Source organism: Nothoprocta perdicaria, unplaced genomic scaffold, assembly GCF_003342845.1.
Source record: "Nothoprocta perdicaria isolate Ctin4 unplaced genomic scaffold, notPer1 scaffold_4, whole genome shotgun sequence".
In the NCBI taxonomy this organism is placed as follows: domain Eukaryota; kingdom Metazoa; phylum Chordata; class Aves; order Tinamiformes; family Tinamidae; genus Nothoprocta; species Nothoprocta perdicaria.
In genome coordinates this window covers 8,610,228-8,624,895 of record NW_020455643.1, presented here as the reverse complement: position 1 = coordinate 8,624,895, position 14,668 = coordinate 8,610,228, and the positions used below count along the sequence as shown (strand labels likewise).

Sequence of the window (14,668 nt, the reverse complement as noted above, 5' to 3'; positions counted from 1 at the left end):
AGAGAAGCCAGCTGAGCCAACCCTGTTACCACTGAGTTGGCTCTGGGCTTTTTCTTTTGCTAACAAGCTCCCTTCTGCTAACAGTTACTGTACTAATTCCACAAGTGGGAGGTTTGGTCTGAGGATCCCAACCATCTAAGGTCCCAGAGGGAAAGCCAACATGATTCCGTATCACAGAAAGCTGATCTATATAAAAATAATGATAAAAAAGTCTGATAGTACATATAACATTGATCTAGCTGCTATGTGATGCACTCACATGCTAGCAAATACCAAATTTAAATTTCTTTCTTCAACTTCAGTTTGACTTTCATCTTATATTTGGAAATTATTTACACCAAACTCAGACATTAATAACCCCGGTTTCAATGTGTTTCTTTTATWCTTTTATTATTATTATTATTATTTCCAATTTGTCATCCAACTAGAGTGTCCAAGTTCAGACAAGTAAAACTAAACTAGGACCTTGAAGGTGCGTTTTCCAGAACCAAATGAYTTGATGTCAACAAACCACTCACAGAAATGACACCTGATAGACTCTTGCAAGATCCTCTGTCAAATTTTACCCAAGTCTCCTCGGGAAGGAGCATCATAACAATCCTGCTCAGCAAGGACAAGGAGGCACATCACAGTGTGTTGATAGCTGGCGACCACAGTAGCTTGCTGAAGGTGCCCTCCAAGAGGAGGAAAATGGCTAATATCTCTGAAACTCTTTTGGGATCTTCACAAGGACCCAACCAAAAGTTGTGGTGATCCAAATCTCTGCTGGCATCCACTTTCCAAACAGTCCTGGGATAGATTAATATCAATATCCAGTCTAGGAAAAGAAGATTTATGTGTAAAAAGAGGTAAAGAGAGTTGTCTCATTCTGGTCTTGGATGGGTTGCATCCTAGCGCGGGATGGCACAAAGCCTGTATGGGTGGGGCTGCAGGGTGCCCCCCAAAATGGGCTCTGTGTTGATCGTTGTCACTCCCTCAGGGAGCTGGAAGGTGAAAGCCCGCAGCAGGTTGGCAAAGAAAATGAAGAGCTCAGTCCTTGCGAGATGCTCCCCCAAACACACACGGTGCCCTGCAGGAAGATGAGGAGAAGGTCAGTGAGCACCCAGGAATATTTTCATAATCACTTTGTTCATTCTCACAGTATTAAAGAGGAGCTTTCTTATTTTCTTTCATGTTAGTACTATAAGAGAGATTATTAGCAGCTCTAACAAACACAAAGCACATTATTTCTCAGGGAACAAATATATAAATATATATGTGTGTGTGTATCTATGTACGTGTATATATATATATATACACAGATGTGTATATATATATATATATATGTATATGCATATATGAAGAATATTGCAGACGAAACGTCTGGAATACTGCAAACTACAACTGCCTAGAAAGTTCAGGAGCGGGGATGGGATTCCCACCTCAGTGTACTAAGAACCATTTGGGGTCTAACATCACAAAAAAAAACATACGCCTTGGCAGATAGAAGTCAGCACTCTTCTTAAAAAGATCCATATCTAACAGTTATCTGAGGAAATATGATACTGTCCCATTTCTTTATTCTTCATCTAATCCACTGGTTTGGTTTGACTGGTCAGTGCATTTACCTGCTGAAAATGGTAAGAAAGCTTCTCGATTTATGAAGTTTCCCTCCTTATCAAGGAAGTGGCCAGGGTTGAACTGTCGAGGTGTCTCCCACTGCTCAGGATCATACAGGACAGAGGCTATATTTGGAATGACTATGGTTCCCTGCAAGGAAGAAACTGTTGGTTAAGTTCTGCCTGCTCTTCTCTCACCCCTCAGTTTCTGTCTGGTGCTTAAGACTGCTGTGTGTTGCCATTTCTTTGCAATGTGCAAATAYCATGTGGTTAGAAGTCCATTTTCCCAGACAGAAAATGGCAGTCTGGGGACATTTTCTTATTTGGAAAGTCCAATTCTCAACTCCGCAGCTACGTCAATGTGTGTTATTGGTACAACTGCATTGTGACCACGTCTGCTACTAGTTCTGACAGCACCTCTGGTAGGATTTGTTGATATTTGGGTCCCAGCTTTGGAAACTCACTTTCAGGCTTAAGAGAAAGGGAGAAATCCAGCAATCCTTGCAATATTTATCACTTCATTAACAACAACCTCTGAATCMTTTTATTGTTAGTCCTTCAGGCCTTCTCCCATCTCTCCCCTGCTCACAGTGTTTCAGGGTTATATCGACCATAGTTTATATATAGAAAATAGGTTATATATCTGGAATAGAAGCTGAACATCCCTCTGCTTAAGAAAGCGTGGAGGCTGAAAACGTTTCTGTACCTTTTTGAGGGGAAAGCCCAGCAATGTTGTGTTCCTCACACACACTCTGGGTATGCCGACAAAGACAATGTTGCTGAAGCGCTGGATCTCGTGAACCACGGCGTTTGTATAGGGCAATTTTCTTCGATCCTCATAGGAGATTAACTGGGAAGGTCCTAAAACAGCATCCAGCTCCTTCTGCACTTTCTCTGTGGAGAAATATGCACCATTTTAGGTGGGAAAATGTGTAAAATATTTTAACTGGCCTCTTTTCTTGGAGCAATGGGAAAATCTAGTATCTCAACAAAGCCCATAAAGTTGACAACCTATGGTTTAAAATATGATTTGATATGATTTAATGCCTGAGTTTAATATATACAAATAAAACAAACAACCAAAAGAAAATTTAAATAAAAGGAAGTACAGAGTCACAACCAGGATTGTAGTGTTTTTATATAAACTCTGACATTTATCTCGCTGTATGTTTTTTTACTGTATTTGGAGTCATTTAGCCCCAGATTTTGAAGGTATTTAGGGACTGCTTATTTTAGCTTATCTCAAAATCAGAATCTCATTTTCAGAATCGATCTAAATGCCTTGGCTATTACCTTCCCATGCCAGGGAGGAGCTGAGCAGAGGCAGTCAGAGTTACAGCAACACTGAACAAACAACACATGAATCAGCTTAAAACCTTGGATGAGATCAGAGGTTCAGTGACACGGCCTTTAGGGTGGCCTCGTCCGAGATGGGAATCAGGCATCTCCTTCTCTTTCAGCACCTGAGCACAACAGAAAGGCCACCAGCTCCAGGGATACCTGYGTCTCCCTTAAGCTCCGGCCATATCCTTTCTTTTCCTGACCCAGCTGTGACTGGAGAAACTCAGCCTGAATATACAGAGATATTCACTGGAATTGGTGCTAATGAGCTGAGCAATCTCTTTTGCAGCATTAACGACAGACAGACATTGTGTAATGCCAGCAGTTCTTGCCYGAGAGCACCATTATGTGTATCAGGCAGCCACAGTCCTCTCCTTAAGCTTCTTTCCCTATTTCTGCAGTTTCTCTGTTCCTTGCAGATATTTCACATTCACCTTTGTTTTCTCCTAAGGTTTGCTTGCTGCTCTGTGTACAAACTGCAACAAACATTGCCCACTATTTAAATATCAGGCGCTAACACCCCTGACTTGTTACATGGTTCGTCACATGCACCACGTGTTGTACTGAAACCCAGAAGTCAGCCCAGATCATCGTGTACTCCAGGGTGCCCCTTGCCTGGGCTTGCATGTGAGGCACCTGGCAAAGGTAGGAAAGAACCATTGAGTTTCTGAATCTGCATATGCCGAACTACCTTTAGTGCATCTCCTTACCTTACTCTTTTTTTTTTTTTTTTTTATTCCTTACAGGAAGGATATATAGAGAGAGAGTTGTCTCTGCCAGGACAACACAACTTCCCTACGGCATTCTTCAGCCCTGTGTAAACTGCCAAGGTTAGACAAGGCAGCAGCGTAAGGGTGAGTTGTAAGGAGCGGGTAGGTCAAAGGTGTAGCAAACACAGCAAGGTGTGTTAGCACCCCTCATGCATGAAACAGTCAGACAGGACTTTCGTTYGAGCTTCAACATCAGGCATCAGATTAGATCAGAGACTGAGACTCTGGGCTTTCTCTATGCTACAGGCTTAGCATGCTGTTTTCAGTGCTTTGGGAGAGTGAAAGCCAAGCTCAACTGGTGGCTTTTGTACCTGCACCTCATTCTATTTAGTCATCATTAACATTTGTAGTAGCCACAGTATTTCACAGGAAATCTCACCTTGGATTTTAGGATGCACCACCATATAGAGCAGCCCCCAATACAAGGTTGTGCTTGAGGTCTCTGATCCACCAAGGAAAAGGTCATTTATAACATACACCAAATTGTCTTCATCATACTTGGGTTTGGGCCCATCTTTAGACTGTGGAAGATGATAAAAAATTGAAGTTAAAAAGCATAGAAGTTAGGGCATCATCTGCAAGTGTGACAGTTATTATTTCATGATTTCTGTAGGTGTCATGTACAAGAAGAATATTCAAAATTACAGTTATTACCAGTTTTGCAATTACAGTTATTGCAAAAACCTGTACCACTGAGATSAGAAAAAGCTGCACCATTGCCTCTAAAATGATTATTTTAGTAAATCATGTAACATTGCTTCAGACCCAATGAGCAAGAGAACTSCAGAGCTTGTTAGCCAACATTATGAGAATGCGGTGGGCTCCCTGGAAGCTTATGAGCAAAGGTAGTAGCTACATGGACTTTAGCTACCCTAAGAAAGAGGAGTTTTCTTTAGTTCCTAAAGGTACCTTAAAATGACTGACTTTGAAGCAGAAACTCTGGTGCCCTTARCATAATCTCCCTGACTTGTTAACCCCTCCTGCTATGGAAAAGATATTTGGACAGGGTAGAAGAACAGTGCACTGTCAGTGCATTATGTCATTGAATGTTTCTGAGCAATTATTTCCAAGTCCCCCRATTTAAGTCTAAGTGACATGTCACCTGGATCCCAAACTGTGGAAATTAGAGGTAAGAGAAGACATAAAAGGCTTGGGACCCTCAAATACATTCTATTTAGGACCTACTATTGGCAACGCCTGAGGAAGTGGGTAAATAATAGGTGATACCTAAAGTACAGATTCCAGCATTGGTCAAATGATTGAGCAGGCTGGAAATACAGAGGTGCAGATACTGAAAGAGACTGGAGCTGGAAGGATTACTCTCTTTTAAATTCCAAGAGAGTGAAGAAAGGCCTGGAAATCATTTAAAGACTAGAAGATCTCCTCAGATTAGGACCTAAAGATAGAGCCTCCCATCAAGAGCAGATCTTGTTCAAAAAGTTTTCTTCTTTCCTTAGAGAGATCAACATCATGCATCAGCTAGAAGTGATAGCCAGCATTAGGATGCACAGAAAGTCATGTAGAGAAACATGTCACCTATTTCTGGGCAATTATCTGTGCACGTTTATTTAATCCTGTTGTAAGAATGAGGCACCTTGCTCTGAAGTGGTCTACCAAAGTTTTCTAGGCTGAATGTGGAAACAGTCTCATATTTACTATGGGAGTTAAGTGCATACTTAGATATTTATGGAAAGCAGATAATGGCCTATCARTTCACCCCCTTATGTAGTTTATGGTAACTCATTTGTGTAAACAGATCATAAAACCTGATGCTTTTCTGGAAGACATGAGTTAGTAAGCTCCCAGTTGCTGTATTCACATTAAGAAACCTATGAAATGCAAGAAACTATAATATAAGGGAGTTGATTGTATTATATATTGGCCTACTTAGATATAAGCCCCATGAATGTATGATCAGGCACAAAGGTCACTTACTTTCTCCATTTCAGCTAGGTAAAAGTCGATGAAATCCTGTGGTTCATTTGGGATACCTCTCTCCACATGTCTCCTGATCTCCTTCCTTGCAAAAGAACTCAGGACATCATAGCAAGACAAGGCCTTTTTATGAGGACCAGGGAGGTGGCACATCAGCCAGGGAAGGATTTCATACAGCTGTGGAAGTGACATACAAGAGGTAGCATGAATTGTCTGTCAGTAACAAAGATGGTTTAGAAACACCAAAAGGCTGAGCTGTTGTGTCTGGAAATATTGATACTGAGGTGAAAAAMCTATAATTTCTCTGAGTTCATTTTCGTCCTTGCGGGAAAATACTTTATAATTTTGGCACACTCCTGAATCTGGGGTCCCAAGAAGTGCTGCCAACACTCTGCTCATGCCAGAAGTTTGTTTGACTAACACACATCACTAGAAGACCCTGCTTCTGCACATGCTGGAATCCCCAACTCCCTCACAGAATCGAAATCCAGCCTTCCTTCTGCATGGCTACTAGAAATAACAGGATAGTTGGGTAGTTCTCTCAGCCAGGCAGAAGGATGAAAATTTAACTTTCTATTTGCATTTGTCAATTGCTCTGTGTTTAGGGAAAACAGTCTTGCATCTGCACCTTAATTTTATGGATATATTGGGAAAAAAAGAGCACATTATTTACTTGCCTGATGAATGAAGCTGCCTGCAAATCTGAATAAATTCTCTGTAGCACTGATGAGCTCATGGAAGGTTTTGTCCTCATCAGAGAAGTGATATCCAAAAACCAGAGCACAAATTACATTTGAAATAGAATGAAAAAGAGGGAAAGAAGGATCCACAGGTTTTCCTGTAAAGACAGTAATTAATATTCACTCTTAATGCTTTCTTCAGTTGTTGCTTATTCATATGGGGCAAGATACTATCAGAGATTATGTAAAGTACACTTTTTATCCAGCTGGGGTGGGAAGGGAAATGACATACGGCATTAATATGTATTCTTGAATATAAACAGTGTTAAAGCAAAGCACACTGTTAAAATATCAGCTAAGATCCTTTCTTGTGAAATGACATTGCACAGCTAAGATCCATTGGAGGATGTCATATAAAATCTGCTGTCATCAGGTGAGTGGGAGAAGTCAGGCAATATGGAAGGCTACCACAGGAGCTAGATTRACTGAAGACAGTGACAGAAATGTTCAAAACCATAAAAATCTTAGGGAAAAAAAAATGAAAGACTTGGGGAAGGTTCAAAAGGCAGAATAAATAAGAATTGTAAAATACAGGAAATAATAAAATAATGAAGGTGTCAACTGTTAACAATAAACCATCAGATCTTTGTCTGAAGATTTTTAATAGATACAAGACAGATGTCTGTCAGAAATTATTTGGGTAGAAATAACCAGGCTTGAATTCAAGAATGAACCAGTTAATATAGTGAAGTCATCTCCCTATTTTCTTTGATTTCTTCTGCCAGAAGTTACTTAAACACTAAAATATCCTACACCATTATGGGAGAATTCCTTAAATACACCCCCAGAATCTTAACAGATATGTTTGTACATATTTTTTAAGCTCTATACTTTGTTCAATGAATCAGCTGACAGTTTATACAATCAGACAGTAACTCAGTAGTGTTAGGCTCTCTCTGTTTTCCCAGAGTTGGGTGAGATGACTAAAAAGAGACATCATCTAGCTGAAAARTGTTGATATCATCAGCTGGAGAAACTGAGAGAACCAAGTCATATCACGAGACCTCCTTGTATTTAGAGACTGACATCAGGCTCAAGAATGTCAAAGCTATTAAGGTCTAGGCTGGAATTTAGAGAATTAGAGAGCTGATTAAGTTCTACCATACTCTAGGTTATCTATTATGGCCAGTCTGAGGACTCCCTGGCTATGCAATTCAGTGACATCATATTGTAAACACAGTTAAATACAAGTCAAAAGAGGAGGGATTTCTGAAGTTTCCAACTTCATTAGGTTCAGACACAGCTTTTTAGGAAAGAAATTTGCATGCCTGATACTGGGCTCTATCTGCACTTCCTTGGATACCTCAATCTGGACTCATCCTTGCTCTAGAAAGGAGTACTSTTTGCATAAGTTTACGTACTGAAGAGATGAAGCCAAGCTTGGAAAACATCTAATTTCTTAACAGAAACATACCTTTGAGGTTGGCAAAGAACTCCACCAAGTGAGAGGCYTCCTCTTGCACTCGATACTCCAGGCCTTTTTTCCCCATTCCTAGATTGCGGAGAGTCATTATTCCAAAGCGTCTCTGCTGCTTCCAGGAACGACCACTTGCCAGTATAATACCTGAGGATATTTCCTGACGTATTAATATTTGTCATAGACATGAACCATTCGTTTCAAAATATATTATAAAATACATAGAGTATATTGGAGAATGCACTGTAATACAAGTATATTTAGGAGAAAAAAATATCAGTGACCAGAAACCTTAGTGAAATTTGCACTTAGTCTTTGAAAARAGAAATCTAAGGGTGTTCTGACTGCTCCATTTCCTCATGTCTTCAAAAAATAATTTAAGATGCCTTTTTAGGGATTTGCTTTGGCCAAGCCCAGGTATTTATGGTCAATAAAGTAGTAAACAGGTGAAYTTCTCTGGGGTGGAATTGCATACAGGAGCTGGCTATGTTTATAGGGATGTAAATTCAGCAAATGGGATSTTTCTAGGCAGATGATAAAGATGAGGATCAAAGCAACATTTGGAACCTCTGTCTCCYCTGGAAGAAAGATCACTCCCTTGGTTGTTAAATTGCCCGAGTGGTTACCTGAAGAGCCCTGTAGGTGATAGTTGACCTGGCCATAAACAAGCTGAGTTCCCTTTGGCATAACAGACCCAAAGGAAGGAGGAGAAAGACACAAAAGCTTCTAAAGTATTCTAAGGAGAAATGCAGTCTGATGTGACGAAGGCACCCTTACAATGAAAGGCTATTCATCAAGMATTTAAGAGTGTCAACTATCACAGCTATGAGACTTCTAGGGGAAGGTGTTATAAGTCTCTTGCTCGTGGTGGAAGCTATTTGGCAACTATACARTATATATGATTGCCAAACACATAAGCACACTTTGCATTAATGTAACAACACACAGCTCAATCGCACATCAGAACAGATTATTCTGTGAAGAAAGTGAGATCTGAAGTGATGACACACGGCCGAGCTCTGAGCTGACCTATAAACGACCTGATATGATGTTTTTTCCAAGTGTGAGAAAGCTCAGGACAAAAGTGACCATGGGAAACAGTTAACAAAGCTCACCTTTTCCTTTGGCCATTGCTCTGAAGAAAGGAGATACCATCCTCCCAGAAACATCTTCAGGGTGTGTGGTCATACCATCCTTCACTGCTTGAAAGCCATTCAATATGATCACYGGGGTCCACCCAAACCACAAAGTATATATGTTGCCATGAGTTTTTGCYAGCTGTAGGTGGAAAAGAAGGTGTCAGAAAAGCACAGATGAAATCTCACACATCTCAAACCAAAGATGAGCACACTACTGACTAGCCAAATGGCCAGCCTTGTGTTGATATCATCATCTCTATAGATATAATAGTAGCTGGCAGCACAAAAAAATAAAAAAGATTGTTTTAAAGGTTTTTTCTTAAGAATGGGTCTTTCAGCAGCCAGTTTTAATTACCTGAGGGAAGTGATTTTCCCTTTCAAAGCTTAGGCTACTGCAACATTGCAGAAAACTTGAAATTTTAGGTTGCATCACATTCAACATCCACATTTGTACCTCATTAATGCAACAGAAACACCCTGTACCTCTCTGGGGCTCTGTGCCTCAGCCAGCCCTTCCTTTGCAATAGGAGACCAAGTGATTAAACCTGCTTCCTCTGAATGCTCCAAGAGAGGAGATGCAGCCAGGAATTAAGCCCTGAAGTGGCAGTGGGCTGCAGTTGAGTGAAGGCACTGYGGTTTCCTCAGCCTACTGAGGAAAACATTGCCCAGTGGAGCTGCCAGAAACACACAGTGCTGAAGCAGGGRGAGATGTATGACAGAGGAAATCCACAGGAAAGAAGAGCTTCCAGCAAGATTTGGATTCTGCTCCCACACACCCATGATAATAAAAAAGAGATGGTAGAAGATATTTAAGGTGCCACCAGAATTACCTCCACTTGATCACACTAGTCATTTGTTTCTCCTTATAATCCTTTGGATATTGGCTTTATCCTTCCCTTCATAGCATCACTGCCTGTYAGTCTGCATTGTGCACACAAAGATTTGTGCTTCAGAAAAGTGCTTCAGAAGTAAAAAAAACATATATGATGTGACCAACAATGGGGAGCCCCTCTTCAATATGGTATTCACCTACTGTAACCACAAGTTAGAAAACCCTGTCACCAAGTTTATTTGGTCCTTAAGGGCATCAAGTTCATCAAGTTTYCCATGAAGCTCTCATATTCCACATAAGAAGGCTATCTCACATTAGAAATCAAGTTGATCTTTATACGTCCATATCTTGTCTGTAACTCTCCTGAGTCTTAAAACTTCGCTATTAGTATATCAGTTTCTTTTAAGATGTTACCAAATTCACCAACTAGAAGTATCTGAAAAGAAATACCTCCATCAGAAGATCCCGATGAAACTGAAAGTTCAGGTGCACCAAGTTTCCGAGCAAGGGGAGAGGGGTTGGTCCAGGAGGCAGTTGCTGACATGCCTTTCTCAATTTGAGAAACTGAGCAATTAACAGAAAAATGACCAGGGCTACAAAAGCTTGGCTTATAGTCAGCATTACAGAGCTGCTTTACTAGCTTGCTTCTATCTAAAATARCGTACTAGCGTTTGGAAAAGTTGGTCAAYCTTCTTGCTCCACCAGTTCTCTCTGCAGACTGAGTTCTGAGGAGCCTCCGYTCCTTCCCTCCCTYTGTCCCTCCCCTTCTTTATCGCTGCCTTCCCTTGTCCTGCACTCCTTAATGTCCCCTACTGAAGTGCATCAAGCTGATCCCTAACCAAAGGCACACAGCAACCACAGTATAAARACGTGGAAGCACTTGAGCTCAAGCTACTTGTCCTGCAACCTGTGTTAGGAAACCGCCAGTGTGTTTTGGAAGGGTTGGTGARGAAGGGCATCAGGGGTGCGTCCTTCTTGACCACTGATTACAAATGAAACATCTGCCTTGGGAAGCCTGAAACCACGCACAGTTCATCTGTGTATCTCAAACTCATTAAATCCAGATTACATACAAGCAGTAAGTTAGATTTTCAGATTTCCCTGCCAGTAGGCGAAACGCAGGCGAAAAAACAGGAGGTGGGGACAGTGCATAGAAGTAGAAGGGTAAATTTTTACATGCAATTTCTGAAAACTGAAGTGTTCAGTCTATATTTTTCTACAGTAAGGCAGTAACAATAACAATTTAATCCAGTGAGGATTAATGACACGAAGACAACACTTAAAAGCCGCATTAAATAATCAAAATCAGAATATAAAAGTATGCTATTATTTAAAATTTAAAACTCTAAGTTGTCACCATTTTAGATTTTTGGAGTATGCAGCCTAATTAATGACTTCATTTGCCTTGCTTTAGTTCATACCTTTTGACCTGAATTTCAAAATTCTGGATGTTACGATCAGCGGTCAATAAGTTTACAGCACACATGGAATATCTGGTCTCTGCTAACTGAGAGATTGACATCTCATATGACATACAGAAAGGGGAAAGTAAGTAATTGGTGTCGGTTATCAGGGAATCTGATCTTGCATTGCAAAGAGAAAGCGTCTACACTAAAACTGAAGTACAAGTCTGAACAAGATACTGCCCTACCCTCTGCTGCATACATAAATGCAGTATTTTGCAAACTGGGCAGCATTAAGAAATGTGACTCAGTGATATCAATCCATCTCCTTCATCTGGCCAGAACTTTGCAGCTATTGTAGTTACATTCAAACCTGCTTTACACGATGAAGACAATCTGGAAAGGTAGTTCAGTTGTGACTCTATCTGCGCAAAACCACCAAGTGGTCCTCGTGGCGGAGCGTGTGGGAAGGGGCTGAGGTGGGTTTCGTGGCACTGCCAACACTGCTGTAAGTCAGACATAGCAGCTCACTGTGAAGCTGGAAATACTGCAACAGGAATCAACAAAGCAGAAAAAAAGTGTYTTCAAATCAATATGCTGAGTATAAAAATGAGAGAAAAATAATTTTGTGCAGATAAAGTCAAGAGGAATGCTGAATTCCATGAATCTAGTGAACAGACTAAATACAATTGTATTCATTTCTTGCTTGGTCAAAATCCTCTTGCTTAGTCTAAGACATTCCATACTTGGTATAACATTTTGACACCAGTGAATGCAATTCACTTTTTTTCAGACCTAAGTCAGACCTAACTTCTGACTAGTGTCAGAAGCAGGATGAAGCAAATGAGAAAATCAGTAGTTTATCCTACCAGATACTACCCCTGCCTGCCTTTATTTTTAGTTTCTCTGCTCTTCAAAGCCCATCTGTATAAACAGTTACTTACAACAGTGCCTGATATCACCAGACAAACTGTCTAGAAAAGAAAACCAGGCGAAATGGTGCCAGTGTTGGCACAGGCAGTTCTTCGCTCATGCCTCCTCTTCTGCACATACAATTGACAACATTTGCTGAATTTATATTTCAAGAAGGAAGATTCAAAAAAAAAACTTTCCCAGAGAAATATTTTTGTTTTCCTATGATTTTTCAATTTTGTCAGACTGCAGGAAGTGAAATATATAATTTCTTATCAGTTGAGTTSAAACTGAAACCCAGCCTTTAGACCTATCTGTTCTATGCATTAATTTCCTCAAAAAATTAATCATTAGTCAACTTTCTGAATTATGGCATTTCATTACAAGAATTATAAGACTTTAAAGTTTCATATTAGCCTTCCAGTCATCCTGGTTAAGAGCTGAGTAGAAACTAACTCTGTTCCAAGAAAAGTTCTTATCAAAAAGATAGCAACCCGCTTGGGTTGGACAGAGCAGTCCAAAAATGGATTCTGAAGTGAAAGAAGAGTTGTTTTTAATGGAAGCTATTAAGGAGCCAAATTTCAGTAAGACTTTTGATACATGTAAAAACAAACTGCAAAGTAGGTTTCACAAAGATTAGTATAATGCTTGCAAAATTAAAGCTATATGAGTAATGTGACAGCCAAACAAGCATGATCCTGATATCCTTGAGCAAGTAAATGTTTAATTTCAGCTCTTGGCCATCAATACTTATGTACTAAGAACACATTTGGTAAGAGGAATTAGGATTTCCAAAGCACAAGGACTGTTCACCCATGGGGAACTGACTGGCAAGCAGTTTAGATGAGGCTTCAATACACAGAAATAGAAATTATACAACACATCCCTACTGCATTTTAACTCATCACCTACAGTTACTGTCAGAAACTTGCAAAATTCACTAGCCTTACATCTGCTTAGTAACTGAATACTAACAACAGGGCTGAGGTGGTAAAAATAGAAAGAAAGAAAGAAGTGATGGATTTGGGAATTAATGCCCAAAATAAAGATGACAGAATGGTGCCAGATATCCCAGACCCTAACTGAGTCATAAACTTTTCTTTTAGAGAGGCTGCCAAGGAGTAGCTTGACATTCTCTGARTGAGATCACCACTGGATGATCCTCTGTGGATGATTCCCCTGTGAAATGGGTGAGTTTTGGATGAATTCCTTGGGATTCAAGAACATGCAAAATAGCTGAAACTTGTCTGTAATTTCCCTGTGACAAATCTGAGCATCAAATTCACTGCAAATAAAGTCAACCCAAAAGATTAGGAAAATCAACATGAAAACAGTGTTTAAAAAGAGGTTAGAGGATAAATTTTAAAACATGAGAGAAAAACAGATTTTTCATTTAACAAAATAACATAAAATCCACATTCTTACATCAGAATTCTTTTTGCCATTTAGTAGGTAYTGCATCATTGCAGCAAGTGATTAAGTAAGGATGTACAGACCTGTGTGAACAAAATTAAAAGTTCAAAGGCCACAAATGCTTTTCAGAGATACCCAAGACGAGCAGTAGCAAATATCTGGCTAAAACAGCAAAATACAATGCTAGTATTGTCAGCTGAAGCACTTTATCCTCTCAAMCCGTACCAGTGATTTCTTCACATCATTCTCAAGGACTGCCAAGCAGAAGGAAAGCAGTGATGACCAGGCTGGCAGAACACTTTTAAAAGAAGCTGAACAAACAAGCTCCACAAGAGACTCCCGTAGTTAAGCACCCGAAAGTGTGTGTCATAATATCTTGTCCTCAAAAGAAAAAGTGACATTAAAACCCAGGAAAATTACAAATAAAGGACAAATAGCTAGGTACATGTTAAAAGCTTGTAATGACCATACATAAAAATACTTTTATTGATACAGGAGTAGAGAAAATGCAGCAGAACTGAGGAAAGGTTATATTAAAATACAAACACAAGGATATCATTACCATAATATGCAAAACTGATAGGTAAAAAGCACTAGGGTATCACTGCAAGTGTGACAGAGAAACTGGATGAGGTAAAGTCCAAATAGAAATAGAAAATGACTGCTGTAATTTTCAAACTAATAATAACAACCCAAAAAAGCATTACATGGCAAAAGCAATTCCTCTACAATCTCAAAATTGCACAGATTTAAGAAAACAATCTCCGACATAAAACAGATCACATAGTAGTTATTTGAATTCTTTATTTGAAAAGATTACAGGTATTACAGGGCTTTTTAAGTAACTAGAACAAAAATAAGCTGAATGTGACACAGACTAATCGAAAGGTAAGCAAGGAACTGTATTCCTACATGCATTTTTAAAGTGTTCATGGAGATCTGCTCTTGACTCATTCCTTAAAGTGTTTTTCAATTACCTAAAACCATTGATTTAAGAAAAACTAAAAATGCTATCTATAAAGCTTCTAGATTTCACAAATTTTGAGAGAACAATGCAATTTAAGAGGGCAGATCACAGAGAGAGATGGCAAATATAGAGTCAGGTCAATATAAATATGCACACATTGTGCCTCAGTACAACCAAATGTAAAGCCACACAGCACATAAG

General features: G+C 39.7%; 1 protein-coding gene across 1 annotated transcript; it reads right to left on the bottom strand.

The window, feature by feature from the left end:
* Positions 1–808: 808 nt before the first annotated feature.
* LOC112952344 (cytochrome P450 2J6-like) lies at positions 809–10,534 on the bottom strand. Its single transcript, XM_026045186.1, has 9 exons — positions 10,223–10,534; positions 8,917–9,079; positions 7,799–7,948; positions 6,322–6,482; positions 5,645–5,821; positions 4,089–4,230; positions 2,305–2,492; positions 1,608–1,749; positions 809–1,069 (listed from the first exon to the last, which is right to left on the bottom strand). Exons 1-9 carry the CDS (start codon positions 10,391–10,393, stop codon positions 891–893), a joined length of 1,473 nt encoding a protein of 490 aa, XP_025900971.1. The 5' UTR covers positions 10,394–10,534; the 3' UTR covers positions 809–890.
* Between the last annotated feature and the right edge of the window lie 4,134 nt (positions 10,535–14,668).